Here is a 25,235-nt window from a genome sequence, read left to right as displayed (position 1 = left end):
TTTGATATACTCCAAGTCTGCTTTCAGCTCGCTTCGGATCTTCTTTTTCATAGAGTCAGGCGCCATGCGGTGTCGAGTCATTGCCCTCAATGGCCTCCGTCCTGTCCTCGCCTTGGCGTTGACGCTGGTATAAGAAGCATGCACTGCAACCGTCGCCTCAGTTCTAGTTTTTTTCCTCCTTTTGCATGCTTTCCCATAGATGGAGACGAATCTGATGTTGTGAGAAAGGAAGGTGTAACAACACAGGAATTATTGGCAAGTAAGACGGAAAGGATGGAAGGGCGACAGATGGGAGGGCAATGAGGAATACGTGGGAGGAACATCCAGTCGAAAGAACATTACCACAGGTAAGTAACTTGTTCTTCGAATGGATTGTGTCCTCCCCCCTATTCCTCATCTTTGGTATGCTCCTTAAGCAGTTTGTATGAGGAGGTGGGTGCTAAGAATTTCTATTTATTAATGCTGTGGAGAGCAGCCTTGCCAAATGTAGTCTGCTGCCCTGACATAGCGCCTAGACAATAGAATCTGCTGAAGGTATGAAGGGACGATCAAGTGGCCGCTTTGCAGAGGTCCTGCATCGGCTCCCCTCTTTCCAGAGCCAAAGAAGCAGCCACTCCTCTAGTTTAATGTGCCCTCAAGCCATCGGGCGGTTCCATCCCTCCTAGAGAGGAGCATTCAGTAATGCACAGAACGATCCACCGCAAAATGGTTTGCTTTGTCACAGCCAAAACTAATCTCTGCCCTGCGTACCACACAAAAAGCTGGTCATCTTGTCTAACATTTGACATCCTTGAAATGTAATAACTTTGAGTCTAGCCAGCAAAGCGCCGCTCCTCCTCTTTGGATGGATGAGGCGGTGGATAAAAAGTTGGTAAGACTATCCTCTTTGCCAGGTGAAACTCATACAACACTTTTGGGAGAAAGGATGAACACACCCTCAACACTACTTTGTCCCTAAAAAAGGTTGCAAAAGATGGTTTTGAAGACAGTGCTTGCAGTTAACTCACCCTTCGGGCAGAAGGAAAGCAGTCTTGAGTGTTAGTATCCTTAAGGGATACGAATGTAAAGGCTCGAAGGTAGGAGCTCCCATGAGGGGCCTTCACACTAGGGTTAAATCCAATGTTGGCATGCTGAAAGGAACTCTCGGAAACAGGTTTGTTAGACCTTTTGAGAACTGTATCACAATCGGCACCTTAAAGTAAGATCACTCATCTGATGATCTGTTAAAGATTAAGAGTGCCGCTAAGTAGCCCTTGATTGTAGTCACTCGTATCACAATCGGCACCTTAAATTAAGGTCACTCATCTAGTGATCTCTAAAAGATTAGGAGTGTCGTTAAGTAGCCCTTGATTGTAGTCACTTGTATCACAATCAGCACTTTAACATAAGATCACTCCTCTCGGGATCTCTTAAAGATCAGGAGTGCCGCTAAGTAGCCCTTGATTGTAGTCACTTGTATCACAATCGGCACCTTAGAGTAAGATCACTCCTCTGGGGAACGCTCAAAGATTAGGAGTATCGCTAAGAAGCCCTTGATTGTAGTCACTTGTATCACAATCAGCACCTCAAAGTAAGATCACTCCTCTGGGTACCTCTCAAAGATTAGGAGTGCCGCTAAGAAGCCCTTGATTGTAGTCACTTGTATCACAATCAGCACCTCAAAGTAAGATCACTCCTCTGGGTACTTCTCAAAGATTAGGAGTGCCGCTAAGAAGCCCTTAATTGTAGTAACTTGTATCACAATCGGCACCTCAAAGTAAGATCACTCCTCTGGGTGTCTCTCAAAGATTAGGAGTGCCGCTAAGAAACCCTTGGTTGTAGTCACTTGTATCACAATCGGCACCTCAAAGTAAGATCACTCCTCTGGGTACCTCTCAAAGATTAGGAGTGCCGCTAAGAAACCCTTGATTGTAGTCACTTGTATCACAATCGGCACCTCAAAGTAAGATCACTCCTCTGGGGATCTCTTAAAGATTAGGAGTGCCACTATGTAGCCCTCGATTGTAGTCGCTTTACATGCAAAAGTATCCACTTTCCTCTCCCTGCACCAGCAGCAAAATGTGCTGGTCTTCTACCTGAAAGCAGCACCTCCATTGCATCTTCTGGAAGGTACCAATCCTTGTATCTTACCCTTTCATACACCAGGCATGAAGATTGAGAGTTCTGATCTCTGGGTGAACAATGCAACCTTCCTCTTGTGAGAGTAGGTCCTCTCTTTGGGGAAGATTGATTGGAGGGCAGATGGCCATCTCTAGAAGCTCCTGTTACCACTTCCTCCTGGCCCAATCTGGAGCAATGAGGATCATGGTTTTCCCTGGAGCAGAACTGCTCACACATCTGATTGACACTGGTCACAAACAGATCCACCCGAGGGGTTCCCTAAAGGGCGACGATCTCCAAAAGGACATCCTGAGCTACCGCCCACTCTTGGGAGATCATGCTCTGCCTGCTCAGAACATTTGCTGCTGTGTTTTCTTCTCTGGCTAGCTAAACTGTGACAATAGAGATTCCTCCTCTTACTGCCCAAATCCAAAGCTGCATTGCCTCTCTGCACAGGGACAGATACCGCCACAGCCCCACTGTTGTTAAGGTAGTGCATGGCCACTGTGTTGTCCATCATTATCAGGCCATACGTTTCCCGTATCGAGGGTAGCATGGCCATAAGCGCGAGTTTGATTGCCCTCAGCTTTAAAAGGGTGATCTGAAATTTAGACTCCAATTGAGACTAGTGACCGCTGACTGAAAGATCTTTCATGTGCGCTCCCCATCCTGAAAAGGAGGCATCTATTATGATTGTCATCTCTGGCCATGGTTGCCAAAAAGGTTCCCCTCTCATTATATTCTCTCGGCAGGCCCACAACAGGAGATCCTGGGAAAACTATCTCTGGACCTGAAGGAGGTCCGTCATTCTACCAGAGAATTGAGGCCACTGGGTTCTAAGAGCCCACTGAAGGGATTTCATTCTAAAATGGTCTTCTGGCACCAGGAGAATTCAGGGTGCCATGAGGCCGAGCAACCTTAGGAAGTTGAAGGCCGGGAGATATTGGGCACTGTGAAATGTTTGGACCATCTGCAACAGATGCTGAGCCCTCAGCTCGGGTGGCAAGGCTTTTCCTGAGAATGAATCCAGATCTGATAAACGGAAGCTTCTGAGATGAAGTCAAATGGGAGTTCAGGGAGAAGCCCAGCTTGTGGAGGAAGTGGCAGGTGCGACTGAGGTGACTCTGAGCCTGTTCCGGAGAACAGGCTCCGATCAACCAGTCGTCCAGGTAGGGGTATATGTGAATCCCCTACCTCCTTAGACTTGTTGCCACTACTGCCATAAGCTTGGTGAGAACCCTTAGGTGGCGGTGAGCCCAAACAGCAGAACCCAAAACTTATAATGAGAACCGCCAACTGCAAACCTCAGGTACTTTCTGTGCTTCCGATATATATCGGCACATAAAAGTAAGCATCCTTAAGGTCAAATGACACCAACCCATCCTGGTGTCGAAGGGCCTGAGAGATCTGCAAAAGAGTTACCATCTTGAACTTGTCCTTCCTGAGGAACTTGTTCAAGCGTCTCTAGTCCAAGATGGGTTGCAATGTTCCGTCCTTCTTGGGAATTAGGAAATAGGGAGAGTACCAACCCTGGTTTCTCTCTGCTACAGGTACCAATTCTATTGCACCTTTCTCCAACAGGATGAGAATTTCCTATTCTTGAGAGACGCAGAGGGGTGGGCAGATTTCTGCGACTACTTCAGAGGGGAACTCGGTGGACCAGCGCTCTGGAAAATATCAAGCATTTTCATGCAGAAATGTTCTCATTCCGCGGGATTCGACATCTTAGTCGGGAAGGACATTCTGCCAGGAGAGGAGAATAAAGACGCAAAGATCTGTGGCATCGCTTCTTGGTCTTTTCATGAGAGGAAGACAACGACCATCGTGATCTCTCTCTTGAGCCCTTTTGATGCCTACAGTGCTTCTTCTCAGGTGACACGTCTCTGGAGTCGGAAGAAGATTACATTATTTCAAAGGGGGATTTAGGAGAGGGCTTACCTGCTTATAGTTTCCCCATCCTTTCAAGCACAGCCTTGACCATCATGGACTGGCAAGAGTCACAGTCATCGACCTCCAGGCACCACAGACAGACTTGGTGCAGGTCGTTAATGGACATTTTTGTCCCACAATCAGCACACCACTTAAAACTGGTCTTCGGTGTCAAGGACATTATCCAACAGATGAAATCCCGACGATAGATAGAAGTATGTATTAAAACATTTGGTGAGGCAATGTCGCTCAGAAGCACACTAGCATACGGAAAAAACAGAACTGAGGCAACGGTCAAAATGTGTGCATCTTATACCAGCATCAATGTCATGGCCGAGGACAGGACTATGGCCGTCGAGGGACATGATTCGACACTGCACGTCGCCCGACTCTATGAAAAATAAATTCCAAAGCAAAGTGCAACCAGACTTCGAGTATATCAAAGACTAGCTGATATACCTGGCGTTGCCCGTTGCCCGGGATTTTGTTCCCTCATAGATTGGTGTGGAATTGTATAAGGAACAAAGCTTCACCAAGCCACAAACCCACAAACAAATGTTGACTTTTGCTGAAATCCGGGTAAAGGGGCGGGGTGTCCAAATGTGTAATGTAGCAGTAATGTCTGGAGGGTCCTAACAGGTGACTGCGCAACATTTGGTGCAGATTGGTGAAATGGTGTGGAATTGTATAGGGAACATATGCAAAGTCAGAAACCTACACACACATTTTCCCTTTTGCTGAAATCTGGGCGAAGCGGTCGGGTGTCCAGATGTCATATAGACAGTAATGTCTGGAGGGTCCTAACAGGTGACTGTGCAAAATTTGGTGCAGATTGGTGAAAGAGTGTGGAATTGTGTGGGGAACATACACAAAGTCACAAACCCACACATTTTCACTTTTATATTACAGGGCCTGCGGTAGCGGGCCTGTCGTTATTTTTAAGTTGCCCAACCCATAGGAGAAGCACTTTTTGAGCGGCTTATATCTCTGCCCTCTCCTTCACCCCCTGTAATGTCCGGAGAGTCCTAGCAGGTGCCTGTGCAGAATTTGGTGCAGATTGGTGAAACCGTGTGGAATTGTATAGGGAGCATACGCTGTGCCACAAACCCACACATTTTCATCTTTATATTACAGGGCCTGCTGTAGTGGCCCTGTAGTTATGCTTAAGGTGCCCAACCCATAGGAAGAGCACTTTTTGGGCGGCTTATAACTTTGCCCCCTCCCCGCTCCCGGATGAATACTCACGAAACTCTGCAAAAGGAATATATGGGTCCGTCAGAGAAATCCTGCAAAGTCTGGTGAGGTTTCCTGCAGATGGGGGGAGTTAAAGAGGGGTCGCAAAATGTGTGGTTTTTCCCATAGACGCCAAGAAATTTTCTCATGACTACAGCCCAAACCGCTGGACGGATTTTCACCAAATTTGCGGAAGGAGGAGCGGATTGGACCTGAAAGTGTGCTTTTGTAAATTTGGTGTAAATCCGTCCAATCGTTTTTGTAAAAAAGGCCATAAAAAAAGGGGGTAAAAAAATGTGGAATTTCTAGGTTCGTTCGCCGGACTCATTTCCCTGTTCCATCTGCGGCTGGGCATCTGATTAGCCTAGAGAGAAACATGATAAAAAAACTTGAGGTGCGTCAGATTATTGGAAACGGCCACCATGGATTCGCGGACATCGGTTGGAGTCCATTGACAGCACGGTAAAAACATATTAAAAAACACAACATTGTACTTGTCAAACTAATGAAATAAACTCTGGGGAGGTGAGGGGTGATGAGGAAGGGATGAGATATGGCCTTAAGAAGCCCCAAAAATGGGTGCTTTTTAAACTATGACGTCCGCGGACAGTCCGGATGTCCGGGGCAGTCCTATGATGTTTGCGAACATCTGAGATGTTTCACATTCTCGTTGTTCATGACCTGTAAGAATGTCATTGTATTGTCGCTTGTTCCCTCCCTTACCTTGAAGCACTTTGAAACACATTTAGCATCATTACGAGGTGGGCGGTAAGGGTTAACAGGCACTGCTAAGGAGACCGGTGCCAGTAAACCCTTACCACCCTATTCCGAGGTCCCTTAGCGGGAGCCGCTAAGGGACCAGGGAGCTAATAACTGGCCCGCTATTAGCGGGCCCGTTATTGGCTCCATCCCTATTCCCATTGATCCCCATGGGGGCACGAATGGGAATGAGGAATGGTTCTCGGAATGGGGATTTACCGGGTCTTCCAAGGTTGGAATGACCCGGTAAGTCCCTATTTCGAGAATCCAGACCCAGAATGCAGTAAGGGGGTAGCCATGGTGATATTAGCACCATGGCTACCTCCTACCTCGTAATGAGGCCCATTGTGTACAGGCGTTATATAAATAAACTATCATATCATGTAATATCATGTCCATTTCTGCATTACAGGGTTGGTGAAAAGCAGTTTGGATGGCTTATAACTTTGGCACCACTCAATAAAACTGCATGACTTTTGGAATTTCATTCTAGAACTGTGTCCGAAGGGTTCTGCAAGTGTGGTGCTGTTTTGCCACGAGGGAACAAAATTATAGGCGGGGGCTCCCAAAATAGTTTAAAGGCTTATAAATGTGGTGCCAATTGATGAATCTGGACAAAGGTTTGCAGAACGATTTAACGCCTAGATATTAATGTTTTTGCAAGATTTGGTGGGATTTTGTCAAGAGGGGGCAAAATTAGAGGGGGGGTCTTATAATTTGTTCCTGTTTGACGAATTTGCAGAAATGTTTTCAGAAAGATAAATAGACTCAACCTTGAATGTTTGTGAACAGGCTGAATGGAGTTTTTCAAGTGGAGGCAAAGTTATATGACTATTTTACAATTCGTATACAACCCATTTTAACACATGGGCGGGGTTGCGGCAAACTCGTTCAAGGAGCATTGGCAAGGACCTGAAAGCATGGTTTTATAAATGTATCTGTGTTTTATTTATTGAAGTGTCATAATGTAGGTACAAAAAAAAGTGAAATACCTTTGGTGACTGAGGTATCGCCTGTAGCCATGGGCAGTCATGGAATGACCCGGACAATCTGGGCACTGGCCATGGCCACGAGGCACTAGCAATGGGGTGAATGTGAGCATGGCCACCGGACCAGCTATGTGGTAATGTTTTTTAAAATTGGAATAGGTTTGAGTGAGAAAATAATATTCTACTTGTGGGTAGAGGTTGAAATGCTGCATGAGATTGCAGCATGTATTTTATTTTTTTGAAAGTGTGAAAATGTAAGTACACAAAACAGTGATATAACATTGGTGTCTGGGCAATGGGCCTAACCGTCAGCAAGAAGAAATGTGTACTGTAATTTGCTGATTGTGGCATGCGGCATGGGCAAAGCGGTAGGTTTAAATGGGCAAACATATTTTGCTTGCGGTTACATCCTGCAGTGGTGGACTAGATTACAACAAACATGTGCGACAAGCATTAGCAAGGACATAAAAGCATGTTTTTGGAAATGTGTCTTGTGTTCTATTTTTCCAAAGTGTAAGAATGTAAGCAGAACAACTAGTGATATACATTTGGTGTCTCGCTAGTGGGCCTGGACCTCGGCAAACGCAAATGCGTACTCTGATTTGCTTATTGGGGATTGTGCCATGGCCGAAGCCCATGGCCCATGGATTTGGAGACTAGCCATGGCTGCAAGCCATGAGCACTGGCCATTGGTTACATTATTCGGGTATAGTGGACACTGAGCTAGGATGCAGGGTAGGTGCAGTGAATAATAGGGGTGGTTTGGCTGGGGTCATGGTTGAGCCGTATGCACTGCTGATAACGACAGACATAAGTATGTGTTGCAAAAAATATATTTCTTAAAGGAGCTTTATAGTTCTTTCATATATATGGAAAGAGGAATTATTAATAACTTATATACAGTGATGTAACACCATGAAACATTTTCGCTTATGAAAACCTATTAAATTGATATCAAAAACTTTGTTAAAGGGATGTTACGGTTAAGATGCATCCCACCCCTTGAACTCCGTTTCTTCCAGTAATTAGCCAGTGGCGTCCCACCTTGGCTTCCAGAATGCAGATGCAAACGATTTGTAGAAGATTAAGTGGCATTTGGTGTGTGACAGCTTAATATGGTCATAGGGTTATATGTACAGTTTTTGGAAGTGATTGGTGGATGGATTCGTGACAGTTAGAAAGCAGACATCGATGGAGTGTTACAAATACAAAATTACAAAGGGTAGAAGGGCTGCTCTGTGCGATGGTGTGCACGTGCCATCCAGGTCTTTCAATGATCCATGGCCTGGAAAGGGGCTTGTTGAGACCGTGGATAGTTATAAAGGTCCATCGATTATGGTCCTTATTTATGCTAGAATTTGTGACAGAAAATGGTTTCTGTCCTTTTATAATTTTCTCTAGTATACAATTGTCCATTAGCACCCTGGGCGGGGGAGCCAGCCAATCAGGTGACTAGGAGCATGGGTTTGAACTACCGGTACAAGCCTGCGTTCCATGCCGCCTGACGGCAGGCTCTCCCTTACTTATCTTATTTTGGCGGCGGTGTGTGCCGCCACCACATTCACTACTTCTCCTTGCTTCCCGCAGACCGCCATGGAAAGGGAAGTGGGGCTTCGTAGGGAGCCCCGCCTTCCCTTTCTATTGCCGCCTTCTTGGAAAAGGATTTTCCTTCCTACAACGGGAGTCTGCGCACGTCCCGCTGTAGGAATGAAAATCCTTTTTTTTAACACCCAGATTTACCCCTTTGGCAGCCTGTGGCGCTAATGGCCTTCATTCGCCGTTTCAGGGGATGGAATGGGGGATAACGGCCTGTAGACCTCGTTATCCACCCTCGCTTCACTTGAGCCGATAACTTGGGCTGCCGGGCCGCTATCCCATTTCCAGCCTCTGGACCTCACAATCTTCTGTCGGTTCTTGCGGCTGTGAAAAAAAATGGTTAGCAGCAGGGCCAGTCTATGCTTCAACTATTCGCCACAAAAGGCCACCAGATTCTTTTAGGTGGCTCATGTGGCGAGTCTACCCAGACATCGAATGCTCACTGATCATTTTAAGGAGGTACCTTTACCAAGCGCTGTCCATCCTATGGTTCATATTTGCGCAATACCTGAACAACCCCGCATCTCCCCCGATTCCTTCTGCAGCGATGCTGAGCTGGTTCTTGATTGCCCCCCCTGTTGTTTTGTTTGCATAGGGGTCCCCACCTGGCCAGCTGGATATGGGCCTGCCGGCCCGACTTCCAATGATTTCCCTTCAATGCATCACAATATGCACCATTGTGGTGGTGGTGGCGTTAGGTCTATCACACCTGTGCATCTACCACTATTATGCAATTTTCCTGTTTTGCATGCATACCTGGTACAGCCATTCATCAATCATATGACATTACATATATAAGAGTTATGCATCAGCTAGTGACGCTGGAGGGGAGGCAGGGCACTGATATGTGTATATAGTGTGTGTGGTATTTGTATTTGTATTTGCCGCCGCAAACACAGCTGGCATCGTCAGTTGTTTGGAGGCAGGTGATGCCACGAACGCAGCCGGCACTGTCTGGGGAGACTGTTCATATACTCATGATTTGAAGTTTTTGAGGGTTTTCAGGATAATGCGGTAAATAGCGAGGTTTTGAGCCCATTTTTGAAGCAGAGGTTGTTTTCGGTGCGGCTGGTGTGCAGAGGATGAGTGTTCCACATGGTGGGCGCTAGGATAGAGAAAGCCGAGCCGGCATCTCTAGTGGAGTGGTGAGGTGGAATAGCAAGGAGGAGAGCTGAGCTCGATCTGAGGTTTCTGGGGGGCTGGAAGTGGATGATTTTGTTCAGAAGGAACTTGAGTCCCATATCATGGAGGGCTCAGTGTGTAATGCACATGGCTTTCAAGGTTTCTCTTAGGCTAACTGGGAGCGAGTGCAAAATTCTGTGCGGGATGATGTCTTCTCTGGGTGACAAGGCAAAGAGCAGTCTGGCTGCTGCGTTTTGTATACGTTGAAGTTTCCTGAGCTGGCGTGCAGGGACGCCGAGATAGAGGGAGTTGGAGTAGTCCAGGCAGGAGATGATAATGGCCAGTATTGGGGAGACTCTTTCTGGGTAAGAGAGTAAGGAAATATTTATTTTAGTATGCATAGGTGGAAATGGGCTGATGGAGCGGCATAGGTCTGCGTCCATGGTGCATCTGAGATTTGTGACAGAGGTGGAGGTGGCAGGTGGGGCTCCAAGGGCAGCCAGCCACAGGAAATAATGGGGGATAAGAGCAGTTTTGCTGCATATTAGGATCACTGATTTGCCCGGGTTGAGGATTAGGTGGTTGTTAATCATCCAATGGTTAATGTGCGAGAGACAAGAGGCGAGGTGGGGAGGCTTGCATCGTGAGGATTTTGAAAATGATCTGCGTGTCCTCTGCATGGTTGTAGCAGGTAAGTTTGTCTGAGCGGATGAGAGCTGGCAGTGGGCTTAGGTAGAAATTAAAAAGAAGTGGTGAAAAGATTGCTCCTTGCGGCACTGTTACACTCACCTGGTATCCACAAGGACGCCACCCAGCCGGGTTACTCGCTGGTATGCTTCTCAGCTTTAACCTGATGTGGTCTGCGGGGAAGGTTCTGCCTGAAAATACAGGAGGACTGTGTTCAAGACTGACCGACTGGGGTAAGTATCCTCCCTCCACCCCCGTATGATTTCAGTCCCTCTGGCGCCCTCTCCTCACCTTGTGTTAGAATTAGGCGTGCTCTCCATCCTGCCTTCTTTGCAGGGGTGCGTTGTCTTTCATGGGCGAGTGCGGTCCAGTTACTTCACTGACGCCGGCCCATTTGATATTGTTCAGGTAGGTCTTATTGCTGTTCTTTAGTTTTGTTGCTATCCTGCATGCCTTTCTTTGTTTAAAATGTCTCTTTTTTCTCCCTTAGGTATGCAGAGCTTTAGCGCGGCGAACTGGCTTGGTTGAGCCCCGCTGGTAAATGTTGGCGCATTAAGAGCGCTATGATGCGGTAAGTAAGCGCTATGTGCAGCGCTGCAAAGTCTTGCCTTGCTACCCTGTGTTTTCCTTCCTTGTAGGTCGCAGTGTTCTTCAGCGCGATTGGAATGTCCGGAGTGGTGCCTGCCGAGAGGCGACCAGCCAGGTAAGCCTTTTGAGCAGTTCGTAATTTGTTAATGTCTCTACTGCTTTTTTTAATGTTGCCTCTATCTTCCTCTTTCAGGTTGTTCTGTCCGGGAGGCGTGCAGATTCGAGGAAGCTGTTCTCAGTAGCTGCGAGTGTTTAAAGATGAAGACTGCAGGTGAGATGCTGCTGCTAATGCTGTTCCTTTTGTCTCCATGCCGGTTCTGCTTCTCCGAGGTTCGAGGGAATAGCTGGACACGGTGAGCGTCACGTTGCAAGCTGCAAAGTAACGTGAAGCGTGTTGTCTTGCTCGGGTCTGGTTTAAATAGCCCCAATAAAATAGTCCAGGAAAAGCAGTCCCTAGGCTACCACACCCAAAACACTACACCACATAGCTTGGTTCTTAGGAACCAAGCTATGTGGATGCCTCAATGTTGGCTGACAATAATAAAGTAGTTCCCAAGCACATTGTTTTTCATGGTGTATGAGCCTGGCGCCAGGACTGGCCCCATGAGGGCTTTTGAAGAGGATGCCAGGCTCTAGAGGCCCGAGTCCTGACTCCACCTGGCCAATGGGTTTGCCAGAGGGGGTTTTGGGCGAGGATCGTGACAGGCACCCCTTATGTGACTGGGTGGGGACCGGGGTTCAATGGTGAAGGAGAACGATTTGTGAGCTACTAGGGATGTTATCTCACTGTCAACCATAAAGTAAGGTATCACAAGAGCATACAGTTCACAAAACAGATTGACATTGAAAACCCAGTGCAGCCGGATTCACACGTGGAAAAGTTGCATTTACACTTTTTAGTTTTAAATCTAAAAACGTTTTTTTAAGAAAACGGGTGAAAACACTGAATTGGAATACAGTTTTGGGGCAGGGAAATAGAAGTATATCACAGGGACAATTAGAGGTGAAAGGTGGTCTCTAGCTACAGAACTGGATGAGATTTGAAAGATAGAAGAAGGTTCGCTTTTGGTAAAATAAACCCGTGGAAGAGAGAGAATCAGCTTAGAAACAAGACAGGTTTCACTTAAACTAAATTATTAAGACTAGATTGTTAAAGAGGGACACAGTAAGATCCAAGGTTGAGTCGCAACATCAACCTTGTCACCCCAGCGTTCACCTTTATGTGGAAATTAGTTTGATTACTCAAATTATGACTAAGGGCTTATGATCTACACGAGACAGAATTAATATAGAGGTGGCTCTAGCACTTAGAAAGTCAAGGACAGTGTGCACAGAGAATTCTAACAGTTTTAACATGTTACCAGGGTATGGGTAGCATTGCTTAGAGAGTGGAATAAAGACAAAAGTGTCACGATGGAGAAACTATGTGTTTCTCTGGGATGGGGAAATACTCCCAGTCCACGCTTGAGATTTGGGATTTTGGAACAGTCAGGGTTCTCGTCATAAAAGATTCTGGTCACCGGATAGCGGACTCTCCTGGCAAAAGACAGCTGGACAAGGGTCTGGTCACCGGATGGCAAGTACAGGTGGATGCAGGTAGTGGACAAGCCTGTCTGGTCTCAGGATGCTAAAAGTACCACAGCTTTTCCCCTTTTAAATGGGATTTTAGTGGGATTTCTGGATCAAGGCCTTTCCTGAGAAGCGGTCAGCTATGCTTTGGCCTTGCTGGAGTAGAATCTGGTCAGCTATGCTTTGGGCTTGCGTGGAATCTGGAGTCTGGCAAGATGAAAGTAGAAGATCAGGAACGCAGGCGCAGGAAATTCAGGAAAGAGTCTGTCTCTAGAGTTCTGTCAACCACCCTTTATATAGAACATGGTGACATCACAGAATTATTGGTGGGCAGAACTGAGCTAGGCCTACCTCCCAGACTCAGATAGGTCAGCCTGAGTTAATTGCCTCCTCGAAGAGGAGTCTCAGTTTATGAGGTTGCGTTTTATGAGTTGAAAAGCCTTCCCACAGTCCTTTTTGCCAAAAATACGTCATAACATAATTTACACATTTGTACAGTTGTAGCACTTCAACAAATCACATGGGCATATTACATATTTTATGTAGAATATTGAAGTCCAATCCTCACGGTTGTAGGACCTTGTTTCGCCCTTCTACCAGTTTTTGGCACTTTTCAGTGAGAATTATATTACTTGAAATTCTCCAACTTAACACTTGTATAGATTAGTATTAGGCATATCAGTATTATATTTTACAGTGGCATCCTGTACACTCTCCGCAGAATATCCACTTCTTTGCCATTTCTGTTCCCAACATGGCAGTGAAGTCTACAACATCTTAAATTAAAGCCCATCAACTCACATTTAAACTGTTAACTTTTGACATTTTTGCAAAGTCCTGTTGCAAAGATAAAAGTCTTAAAAGTTTCTTAATAAAATAGCTGTTTAAACCAAATGGTCAGCATTGTCCTCCAAATATGGTCATGCCTTTCCAGGCTACCCCCCCTTAGCCCAGAGTTGTCAGTGAGACTTTCTTTGAAGCTTTTTTGTAGAAGTCACGGGGAGGTGTGATTTTCTTTTTCACATACTCGTGTCCCAGAATTTCTATTGCAAGAGGCATCAGCCCAGACGAAAGTCTGATGAGTATGATAACTTTCTTTGTCTTGGTCAGTCAAAGTTTTCCAACCTAGTAATTATCAGCCAACTGTCCTGGAAGTTTATGGTGGTTCCCTTTAGGGGGAAGCCTTTGTTTTGCCAACAGGAAAAACCTGTTTTGGAGCTTGCAAAATCCAACCAATGCAGTTAATTCCATTAATTTCTTTCATTTTGTCCCGAATCAAAAACAAGCCTGTTGAATAAAACATCCCATGTATGTTTCCCAGCAACAAACCCCTCTACATTGCTAGGTATGGAAAATATTTTATTCAACCTGGTACTTTTAAAACAGGCATTTATTTTTGGTTTGCAAAAGCCCATTTTGACACATGGTAAATGTTGCTGGGATTTCTCTTCCATCTACTTCCCAATATTGTTCTGTAGTTGTAGCCAGCTTATTTTACACAACAGTCTGTACAAGGGAAAGGTCTCCTAAAATTGAAATGTGCACAGAGAGCTAGAATTTCTTTTCAAGCAGTGATTCTTGACATCTTGTAGCAACAGTCAAGCGTTTTTCCATGTAGCTGAAGTAAAGCTTTTGTTCATTTTTCCCAGATATGAACAACAGCCTGTCATTCAGGGATACTGCTCTTGTCTGCTGGAGCAAAATGTGAATGGGCATGGCAGGGTCTCATTAATAAAAGTATTGTGATGACGAATCAGAGGAACAGAACATCAGAGTGAATATTTCCTTTTTTCAATTAGATATTTGGGCTTACAGCAACGCTGCGCTGCTTTTTCACTTCCCTTCTTTTGTGTCTGTAAGAAACACACTGGCAGGCTTTTTCAGTGTGCCCACTTATTCCATCCTGCCCAATATGTGCTTAGCAAGATGGTACAGCCATTGTTTTGTAGTTGCAAAACGCAGTTTTGATGCAATGGCGCTCCAAGGAGCCAGCAGACAGCCATTTTGCTGTTGACTGCAGAAGCGCAGCTTGGTTATGGAGAAGAATTTTGTTGAGTGGGTCAATGAAACCCACACGCTTCTGTCGGTTCCACAGGGCCCCTGCTTGAGGACCGCTCCTGCAGGAACCATAAGCATGCCGCTCACAAACAGCACCTCGCTGTACTTCTTGACCTCTCTCCTGCTGCAAAATCACTGACGCTGCTTCTGTCACCATTCCCTCTCTTACACGAGTTAGGCGGGGTGGGGCTTTTTATACACCCGTAGCCTTGTAACAGGTTGCAGGTGTGAGTCCACAATTAGCCCTGCCTGACCATCATTACAGGGACATGCCTGCCCTTTACTGCTCTCAGCAGGCCTATTCTGCATCCCAGTACCTAAGTGGTGAAAGAAACTAGTCTACACTGCTCTTAGTTGCTTCTTCCTCATCTAAGTACTTTTTGTGGTCATGTGTGAGTAAATTAGGGGAGGTGTTTTGTAATACCCCATAAAGACAGGGAATGGGCCGGGTAGGTCTTTATTAGGGAAAGGGGGATACCATGTCTCTCCCAAGGGCATCCCACTCCCAGCCCCCACAGACCCTCCATCCAGGTGATCCCCCCTCACTTGTCCACCCCTAGGGTCAGGATCCAAGATTGATGGCCTTTCCCTGGCCACCTGCGCAGAGGATCCATGGAAAATAGGAGTCTGAAAACCCTCAGGTTTCTCACAGTGTGTGTGTTGATCTTTCTGGTTTTGCATTTGGTACCGTGATGACATAGACGATGACAGGGTAGGTTTTGCTACGCTGTGCACCAACATCATGAAAAGACGTGGTGTATATCAGTTTGACATGTCGCTGTCAAGTTGAGGAGTGGTGATATGATTTAATGCATGATGGCACTTGAACTTAGGGCGATGAATCAATGGATAAGATTAGCACAAGATGGCCGTGAGTTTCATATGTGAAAATGTGAGAAAATCGAAAGTAAGATGCATTTAAAAACTTTTTCGGATGGATCAATATATGCTTAAAAATATATGCCCTATCCAATGGGCAAATAAAATTCCCGAGAGAACTCTCCCTTTAATTATAACGTGGTTAGAAAAAGAAATGATTTAAACCCAACATTTCTCAAGAGTTCTTTACACTACTAATCCACTGAATGTTTAGCACATTCTCAAGTCGAAGTTTATCATTTGGGCGTAGTTTATTCAAATGCATACTATTACTGGCCAAACCAAAGTCGAACAGGATTAAACTGCAAGAGCACATCAATCGGAGTCATCCGAGTTTCCCAATATAAAAATTCATCAGCTGTTGATAGGCAACTCCCAGTAGACTTTTCAGGAATGTCTTTTTGATTAGCAATAAAACATTAAGGTTACTTATTCCCCAAACTCTGGCCAATACCTAGAGATTTAGCCTCATACAGTTTAATAGCTGGAGGAACTAAATAACCACAATAGCAGTAAAAACACATACAATCCCATTTCAGTCCTTCCAAAAAGGACAACACCATCATCATACAACAAACATGGGATGAATTGTTGATTATCATCCCGTAAATCAAAAAAGTGCCATCCAGTTCAATCGAATACATATTAAAACAGTAGCAGTGAAATCATGCAACATTGCCTTACTCATTGCTTTATGGGAAAATTAGGTATAGCACAGGGGATACCACAGGATAGCACAGGGGCAACGCGCTGGTCTTGAAAGCAAGACCACGCAGAGCAACAAAGGTTCGAATCCCGGACCCGCACTTGGAAACCGAACTCAGGTATGTTATTAGGCGCGTTATAAAAATAATAATTAAAAAAAAATAACTAAAAGGCTTGTGTGCAAGTGTATAATAGACCCAACATACTTAATGAATCAGGGTCTATACCCGGCGTGAGCATATGGGTCCATAAGAGTGTTATATCCACCTTGCCAATGTTATAAAAAAAAAAAATAAAAAATAACTAAAAGGCTTGTGTGCAAACCCAACATACTTAATGAATCAGGGTCTATACCCGGCGTGAGCATATGGGTCCATAAGAGTGTTATATCCACCTTGCCAATGTTATAAAAAAAAAAAAAGAAAATAACAAAGGCTTGTGTGCAAGTGTATAATAGACCCAACATACTTAATGAATCAGGGTCTATACCCAGCGTGAGCATATGGCTCTAAAATAGCGTTATATCCATCTTGTCAAATGCCATAGAAAGGTCTTAGGAGGCCAAGAATAGGTTTCCTTTTTGACTCTATAATATTTGTCAATCAAAAGTGAAATAGTATGACAGATAATACTCCTTCGTTCCCAACTGTATGACTCAGTACATTCGCTTCCTCCACCCATTCCAGTATCTTCAAGGAGACGTCATTTAGGGATATCAGCCGATTACTATTTGGTTTGTCTCCAAATACTTTAAAATAGGGATGATTTTCTTAGATTGACTCCCCCTTCCACAATGTTCTCACAGCCTCTTCCAGCGTCTGGCTTCATATACTGATAATAAAGAACATCGAATTCAAAATAAGATATGTCTCTCGGTTTTGGATAACAATATCTATGCGAGGTAGTTCGTAAAAGTGGGGGGCTACAGGCTCATTCTGCCCTGCTTCTTATCTTTCTCTCACCCCCTCACGTGGACTTCCGTTTCTCAGCCTCAGGGGAGCTGTGGGATCTTTTGCAGCACAGCGTGCCATCTTTCTCTCACCCCCCTTACAGGGTCTTTGATTTCTCAGTGGGCTATGGGCTCATTCTGCCCTGCTTCGTATCTTTCTCTCACCCCCTTGCAGGGTCTTTGATTTTTCAGCCTTAGGTGGGCTACAGGCTCATTCAGCCCTGCTTTGTATATTTCTCGCACCCCCTCACATAGCAAGCTCTCCTCCGCCTTAGGGATAATGATGAAGTTCCCTGCATTCATCATGATCCCTAGGGAGGGTATTGCATAGCAAGCTCACCTCCGCCTTAGGGAGGATGACCAAATCCCCTGGATTCATCATGATCCCTAGGGAGTGTATCACATAGCAAGCTCTCCTCCGCCTTAGGGAGGATGATCAAATCCCCTGGATTCATCATGATCCCTAGGGAGGGTATTGCATAGCAAGCTCTCCTCCGCCTTAGGGAGGATGATCAAATCCCCTGGATTCATCATGATCCCTAGGGAGGGTATTGCATATCAAGCTCTCCTCCGCCTTAGGGAGAATGATAAAGTTCCCTGGATTCATCATGATCCCTAGGGAGGGTATCGCATAGCAAGCTCTTCTCCACCTTAGGGAGGATGATCAAATCCCCTGGATGCGTCATGATCCCTAGGGGGGCATCGCATAGCAAGCTCACCTCTGTCTTAGGGAGGATGATCAAATTCCCTGGATGCGTCATGATCCCTAGGGAGGGTATTGCATAACAAGCTTGCCTCCGCCTTAGGGAGAATGATCAACTTCCCTGGATGCATCGTGATCACTAAGGAGGGTATTGCATAGCAAGCTCTTCTCCGCCTTAGGGAGGATGATAAAGTTCCCTGGATGCATCGTGATCACTAGGGAGGGTATTGCATAGCAAGCTCTTCTCCGCCTTAGGGAGAATGATCAACTTCCCTGGATGCATCGTGATCACTAGGGAGGGTATTGCATAGCAAGCTCTTCTCCGCCTTAGGGAGAATGATCAACTTCCCTGGATGCATCGTGATCACTAAGGAGGGTATCACATAGCAAGCTCACCTCCGTCTTAGGGAGGATGATCAAATCCCCTGGATTCATCATGATCCCTAGGGAGGGTATCGCATAGCAAGCTCTTCTCCGCCTTAGGGAGGATGATCAACTTCCCTGGATGCATCGTGATCACTAGGGAGGGTATCGCATAGCAAGCTCTTCTCCGCCTTAGGGAGAATGATCAACTTCCCTGCATGCATCGGGATCACTAGGGAGGGTATCGCATAGCAAGCTCTCCTCCGCCTTAGGGAGGATGATCAAATCCCCTGGATTCATCATGATCCCTAGGGAGGGTATTGCATAGCAAGCTCTCCTCCGCCTTAGGGAGAATGATAAAGTTCCCTGGATTCATCATGATCCCTAGGGAGGGTATCGCATAGCAAGCTCTTCTCCACCTTAGGGAGGATGATCAACTTCCCTGGATGCATCATGATCACTAGTGAGGGTATTGCATAGCAAGCTCTCCTCCGCCTTAGGGAGAATGATCAAATCCCCTGGATGCATCGTGATCACTAGGGAGGGTATTGCATAGCGAGCTCTCCTCCGCCTTAGGGAGGATGATCAAATCCCCTGGATTCATCATGATCCCTAGGGAGGGTATTGCATAGCAAGCTCTCCTCCGCCTTAGGGAGAATGATAAAGTTCCCTGGATTCATCATGATCCCTAGGGAGGGTATCGCATAGCAAGCTCTTCTCCGCCTTAGGGAGGATGATCAACTTCCCTGGATGCATCGTGATCACTAGGGAGGGTATTGCATAGCAAGCTCTTCTCCGCTTTAGAGAGAATGATCAAATCCCCTGGATGCATCGTGATCACTAGGGAGGGTATCGCATAGCAAGCTGGCCTCCGCCTTAGGGAGAATGATCAACTTCCCTGGATGCATCGTGATCACTAGGGAGGGTATTGCATAGCGAGCTCTTCTCCGCCTTAGGGAGAATGATCAAATCCCCTGGATGCATCGTGATCACTAGGGAGGGTATTGCATAGTGAGCTCTCCTCCGCCTTAGGGAGGATGATCAAATCCCCTGGATTCATCATGATCCCTAGGGAGGGTATTGCATAGCAAGCTCTCCTCCGCCTTAGGGAGAATGATAAAGTTCCCTGGATTCATCATGATCCCTAGGGAGGGTATTGCATAGCAAGCTCTCCTCCACCTTAGGGAGAATGATAAAGTTCCCTGGATTCATCATGATCCCTAGGGAGGGTATCGCATAGCAAGCTCTTCTCCGCCTTAGGGAGGATGATCAACTTCCCTGAATGCATCGTGATCACTAGGGAGGGTATCGCATAGCAAGCTCTTCTCCGCCTTAGGGAGAATGATCAAATCCCCTGGATGCATCGTGATCACTAGGGAGGGTATTGCATAGCAAGCTGGCCTCCGCCTTAGGGAGAATGATCAAATCCCCTGGATGCATCGTGATCACTAGGGAGGGTATCGCATAGCGAGCTCTTCTCCGCCTTAGGGAGGATGATCAACTTCCCTGGATGCATCGTGATCACTAGGGAGGGTATTGCATAGCAAGCTCTCCTCCACCTTAGGGAGAATGATCAAGTTCCCTGGATTCATCATGATCCCTAGGGAGGGTATCGCATAGCAAGCTCACCTCCACCTTAGGGAGGATGATCAAATCCCCTGGATGCATCATGATCCCTAGGGAGGGTATTGCATAGCAAGCTCACCTCCGCCTTAGGGAGAATGATCAAGTTCCCTGGATTCATCATGATCCCTAGGGAGGGTATTGCATAGCAAGCTCACCTCCGCCTTAGGGAGAATGATCAAGTTCCCTGGATGCATCATGATCCCTAGGGAGGGTATCGCATAGCAAGCTCTCCTCCGCCTTAGGGAGGATGATCAAGTTCCCAGGATTCATCATGATCCCTAGGGAGGGTATCGCATAGCAAGCTCTCCTCCGCCTTAGGGAGGATGATCAAATTTGCTGAATTCATCATGATCCCTAGGGAGGGTATCGCATAGCAAGCTCTCCTCCGCCTTAGGGAGGATGATCAAATTTGCTGAATTCATCATGATCCCTAGGGAGGGTATTGCATAGCAAGCTCACCTCCGCCTTAGGGAGGATGATCAAATCCCCTGGATGCATCGTGATCACTAGGGAGGGTATCGCATAGCAAGCTCTCCTCCGCCTTAGGGAGAATGATCAAGTTCCCTGGATTCATCATGATCCCTAGGGAGGGTATCGCATAGCAAGCTCTTCTCCGCCTTAGGGAGGATGATCAAATCCCCTGGATTCATCATGATCCATGGGGGGGCATCGCATAGCAAGCTCACCTCCACCTTAGGGAGGATGATCAAATCCCCTGGATGCATCATGATCCCTAGGGAGGGTATCGCATAGCAAGCTCTTCTCCGCCTTAGGGAGGACGATCAAATCCCCTGGATTCATCATGATCCATGGGGGGGCATCGCATAGCAAGCTCACCTCCACCTTAGGGAGAATTATCAAATCCCCTGGATGCATCATGATCCCTAGGGAGGGTATCGCATAGCAAGCTTTTCTCCGCCTTACGGAGGATGATCAAGTTCCCTGGATTCATCATGATCCCTAGGGAGGGCATCGCATAGCAAGCTCACCCCTGCCTTAGTGAGGATGATCAAGTTCCCTGGATGCATCGTGATCCCTAGGGAGGGTATCGCATAGCAAGCTCTCCTCCGCCTTAGGGAGGATGATCAAATCCCCTGGATTCATCATGATCCCTAGGGAGGGTATCGCATAACAAGCTTGCCTGCGCCTTAGGGAGAATGAGCAAGTTCCCTGGATGCATCGTGATCCCTAGAGGGTGTCGCATAGCAAGCTCACCTCCACCTTAGGGAGGATGATCAAATCCCCTGGATGCATCGTGATCCCTAGGGAGGGTATCGCATAGCAAGCTCACCTCAACCTTAGGGAGGATGATCAAATCCCCTGGATGCATCGTGATCCCTAGGGAGGGTATCGCATAGCAAGCTCACCTCCACCTTAGGGAGGATGATCAAATCCCCTGGATGCATTGTGATCCCTCGGGAGGGTATCGCATAGCAAGCTCACCTCTGCCTTAGGGAGAATGATCAACTTCCCTGGATGCATCGTGATCACTAAGGAGGGTATTGCATAGCAAGCTCACCTCCACCTTAGGGAGAATGATAAAGTTCCCAGGATTCATCATGATCCCTAGGGAGGGTATCGCATAGCAAGCTCACCTCCGCCTTAGGGAGGATGATCAACTTCCTAGGATTCATCACAGCTTCCATTTCTCGTGCCATTATAAGAGGCAAACATAAGTACTGCAACTCCCTCTATGCAGGAATTACACAAAACACACTCCATTGTGTGCAGGTAATACAAAACGCAGTAGCTAGATTAGTCACTAACACAACCAAACAGGGTAAAACCCCTCGATTCTTTGGAAATTGCCTTAGGCCCCACTCAAGCCTGGTGTAACCTTTAAGTTGCTGACAAAGCTCTTTACAGATAAGCACTGCTTTTCCTGAAAAATACCTTAAATGGCTTCCCCAAAACATGAGAACCCAATATACGGGGTAATTCCACACCAGCAACACCCCCTGGGCCCTTAGCAGGTCCTTATCCATTCTTGCAGGCAACTAACGGAACACGCCTCCGTGGGACTCTCCTTTTTAGGTCTTTCCTTGCGCCATTTCCCCTGTATCTATAGTGTTGCTTTTTAGGTCTTTCCTAGCGCCATTTCCCCTGTCCTTGCGCCATTTCCCCTGTATCTATAGTGTTGCTTTTTAGGTCTTTCCTAGCGCCATTTCCCCTGTATCTATAGTGTTGCTTTTTAGGTCTTTCCTAGCGCCATTTCCCCTGTATCTATAGTGTTGCTTTTTAGGTCTTTCCTTGCGCCATTTCCCCTGTATCTATAGTGTTGCTTTTTAGGTCTTTGCTAGCGCCATTTCCCCTGTATCTATAGTGTTGCTTTTTAGGTCTTTCCTAGCGCCATTTCCCCTGTATCTATACTGTTGGTTTTTAGGTCTTTCCTAGCGCCATTTCCCCTGTATCTATAGTGTTGCTTTTTAGGTCTTTGCTAGCGCCATTTCCCGTGTATCTATAGTGTTGCTTTTTATGTCTTTCCTAGCGCCGTTTCCCCTGTATCTATAGTGTTGCTTTTTAGGTCTTTCCTAGCGCCATTTCCCCTGTATCTATACTGTTGCTTTTTAGGTCTTTCCTAGCGCCATTTCCCCTGTATCTATAGTGTTGCTTTTTAGGTCTTTCCTAGCGCCATTTCCCCTGTATCTATAGTGTTGCTTTTTAGGTCCTTCCTAGAGCCATTTCCCCTGTATCTATAGTGTTGCTTTTTAGGTCTTTGCTAGCGCCATTTCCCGTGCATCTATAGTGTTGCTTTTTATGTCTTTCCTAGCGCCATTTCCCCTGTATCTATAGTGTTGCTTTTTAGGTCTTTCCTAGCGCCATTTCCCCTGTATCTATACTGTTGCTTTTTAGGTCTTTCCTAGCGCCATTTCCCCTGTATCTATACTGTTGCATTCTGCTGTTAGATACTCCAGGGTCGCAAACTACTGGCCAGCTAGGACTCTTGAAACTAGATCGCGAAGCAATAGACAGCGTTTTGCATGACTCTATCAACCATATTATTTGGATATTATGGGGCCAACATAGTGGCCTTATATGTCTCTGAAAAAGCCCTTACCAGCAAGGTAAACAGTGATTTATTAACATATCGGTCCCAAGTAATATAGCTTCTTTGATGTCATTGTGCTGAAATTTATTTCTGAGATCACGACACAGCGTAATGAGCTCCCTTCCCCATCGCTGAGGATATGGGATAATAAAGTACCCTTTGTTCACATTTGTAATCCAAATTACTCTTGTCTGGTCATCTGTTCTTTTCAAATAACATTCCATACAGGATGAAATGCAGTGTTGGCTGAACTCCTGGGCACCCTTAACTCTACTGCAGAGGACCTGCATAGGTGCACTGCATGAGGTGTGTAGAGTTCAGCTATCACAGGTATTGTGTTGATGTGGGCTCATGCTCAAGGCCCCTGGAGCGTGACAGAGGTGCTGAAGACAGGTGTAAAGATGGTATGCCTCTCTTCCAGCCATCGCCTCTTTCTTTTGCTCTTTTTTCCTCCAGAGCATTTTTGAGGTTTTTGAAAGCTTAGGAGAGCAATTATGTTTCTGCCTCTTTTTTTTCCTTTTGCCTCCAAAAACAGGTTGCTTTTAGGCCAGCATGGTATTTTCATGCTGGCCTAACAGCTATGGATTCCTATACACTCAGACTGATTTTTACACCAGCAAAAAGCAGGCAGATTCGATAGAAATTTAATGTAAATTGCCTGCAACAGGGAGTGCAAAAAAGTAGGTGTACATGCGATTTCACCTACTTCTTGCACCTGCTATTTGCACCTTTCAATAAACATGATTACAACTGCATGAAGGGCGAAAACATAAGTTCTCCTATACATGCAATATACTTACAAATGGAAAATGGGCTCCTGTCTGATTACTGATGCTCGGGGAGATATTGTTGGTGTTCCGACTATACTGAGGGGTACCCAAAAAACTAAATTCTCTGTACATGTCTTCCACAGGCTGTTGAGAAAAAGAAAATTCTTCCTCCGGCTTCTGCGAAGGAGTCCATAACCAAGAACTTGAAGGCCGATCAACACATTGTTAATCGGGACGACAAAGGAGCCCTCCACAGCACACTCCGCGAGGCTTCAAAACAGGTACGTTCCTCCCAACCGTGGGACATGGAATCGTCAATTCATTAGTGCACAAGAATCGAAATAGAGCGCTAGTGAGACGAACAAGATGGAGCCTGTTTCTCTGAACTGCATGCCTCCCTCAGCTGTGATGCTAGTGAGTCCATGCAAGACCCCCCAAAAGGATGGTTGTGTCTGGCTGGTGGCATATCTGGCGAAGAAGACCACTTTGATATGAAGTCCTTGCCACCATCACCAGGGCCGCAAAGAAGGTCCCGTAACCCTTGAGCTCCTACCTCGCTCAATCAGGACGTTAGTGAGTCTGACCAAGGTGCCCCCTAGCTTTGGAGCTCTGCAGTATTAGTGTTTCTCATAGTCACACGCATTAGGACCCCTGGAATTTGTATTGACCCCATTAAAATAGGAAAGGGCGACCCTATAAGCCCATTTCTTAACCATAGTCTGGCGGTTCCTTAAAAAATGCATTCACACCTAAGCTGCTAGGATACACTCAGTGCTGCCTGACTTAGTTTCACTTCCAGATTCTTTATCCCGCAGTTGGTGAAGGAATCTTTGGGAGACTTCCTGCTGACTACATAAGTTAATTTGAAAGATGATGTGCAAAGCATGTGTGGGTTTAAGAGAGTGCTTTTCAGCTCCCATAGCTGTGGGTTCCTTTGGTCAGAAAGAGACAAATATACTTTTCAACCAGTGCCCTAAATATTTGAAGACAGACATTATATAGGAAGACCCTCAGAGACTCTGCATGTACCGTCTTCATGCCGATGAGGAGGAAGCCTGGGAACTATGGATGTCCACCAGGAAGAGCCAGAACAGAGGAAGAAGACCCCATGCCTGACTTAAGCCCAGATGGCAAGAAGCGCGGCAGAGTTGAGGGAAGAAAGAGAACGCATGCTACATGCCATGAGAAGTCCAGTGCCCCAAAGAAGTCATCATTACCCCATCGACATTGGATGGGGTAATGTCGACATGTTGTTGATGGAAGAGGCGGTGGAGCTGCTGGAGTAAGAGGAACTGCTGCCATCAAGAAGTCGTCTCTGAGGCTGGTCCCTGCCATTAGTGAGGTTGCAGTCATCGCTGATGAGGCAGAGCACACCTCTGCCGGCCCTTCATCTGTGGTGCCCATCAAGGAGGTCAAGAGATTCCCACCAGTCGAGGTCCTGTCACTAGACAAATGCCAGGTGTTAATGGGGTGGTTTTCGAGGTGGTACCATTACCAGTAAAAGTCACCACCAAGAACAGCTTCCCGAGACAAGCAGAGATTCCCTGAAGGTCATGAGAGA

General features: G+C 46.3%; 1 protein-coding gene across 1 annotated transcript in view; it reads left to right on the top strand.

Moving 5' to 3' along the window:
- The window catches only part of LOC138576984 (uncharacterized), a 422,688-nt gene that overhangs the window by 210,100 nt on the left and 187,353 nt on the right, over window positions 1–25,235 (top strand). The window contains exon 7 of the mRNA XM_069649631.1: window positions 23,818–23,955. Within this exon, the coding sequence (XP_069505732.1) occupies window positions 23,818–23,955 (138 nt within the window). The remainder of the gene's footprint in view (window positions 1–23,817; window positions 23,956–25,235) is intronic.

Source organism: Ambystoma mexicanum, chromosome 1p, assembly GCF_040938575.1.
Source record: "Ambystoma mexicanum isolate Mex_15411 chromosome 1p, UKY_AmexF1_1, whole genome shotgun sequence".
Classification (NCBI taxonomy): Eukaryota; Metazoa; Chordata; class Amphibia; order Caudata; family Ambystomatidae; genus Ambystoma; species Ambystoma mexicanum.
This window is presented reverse-complemented; position numbering and strand designations above follow the sequence as displayed.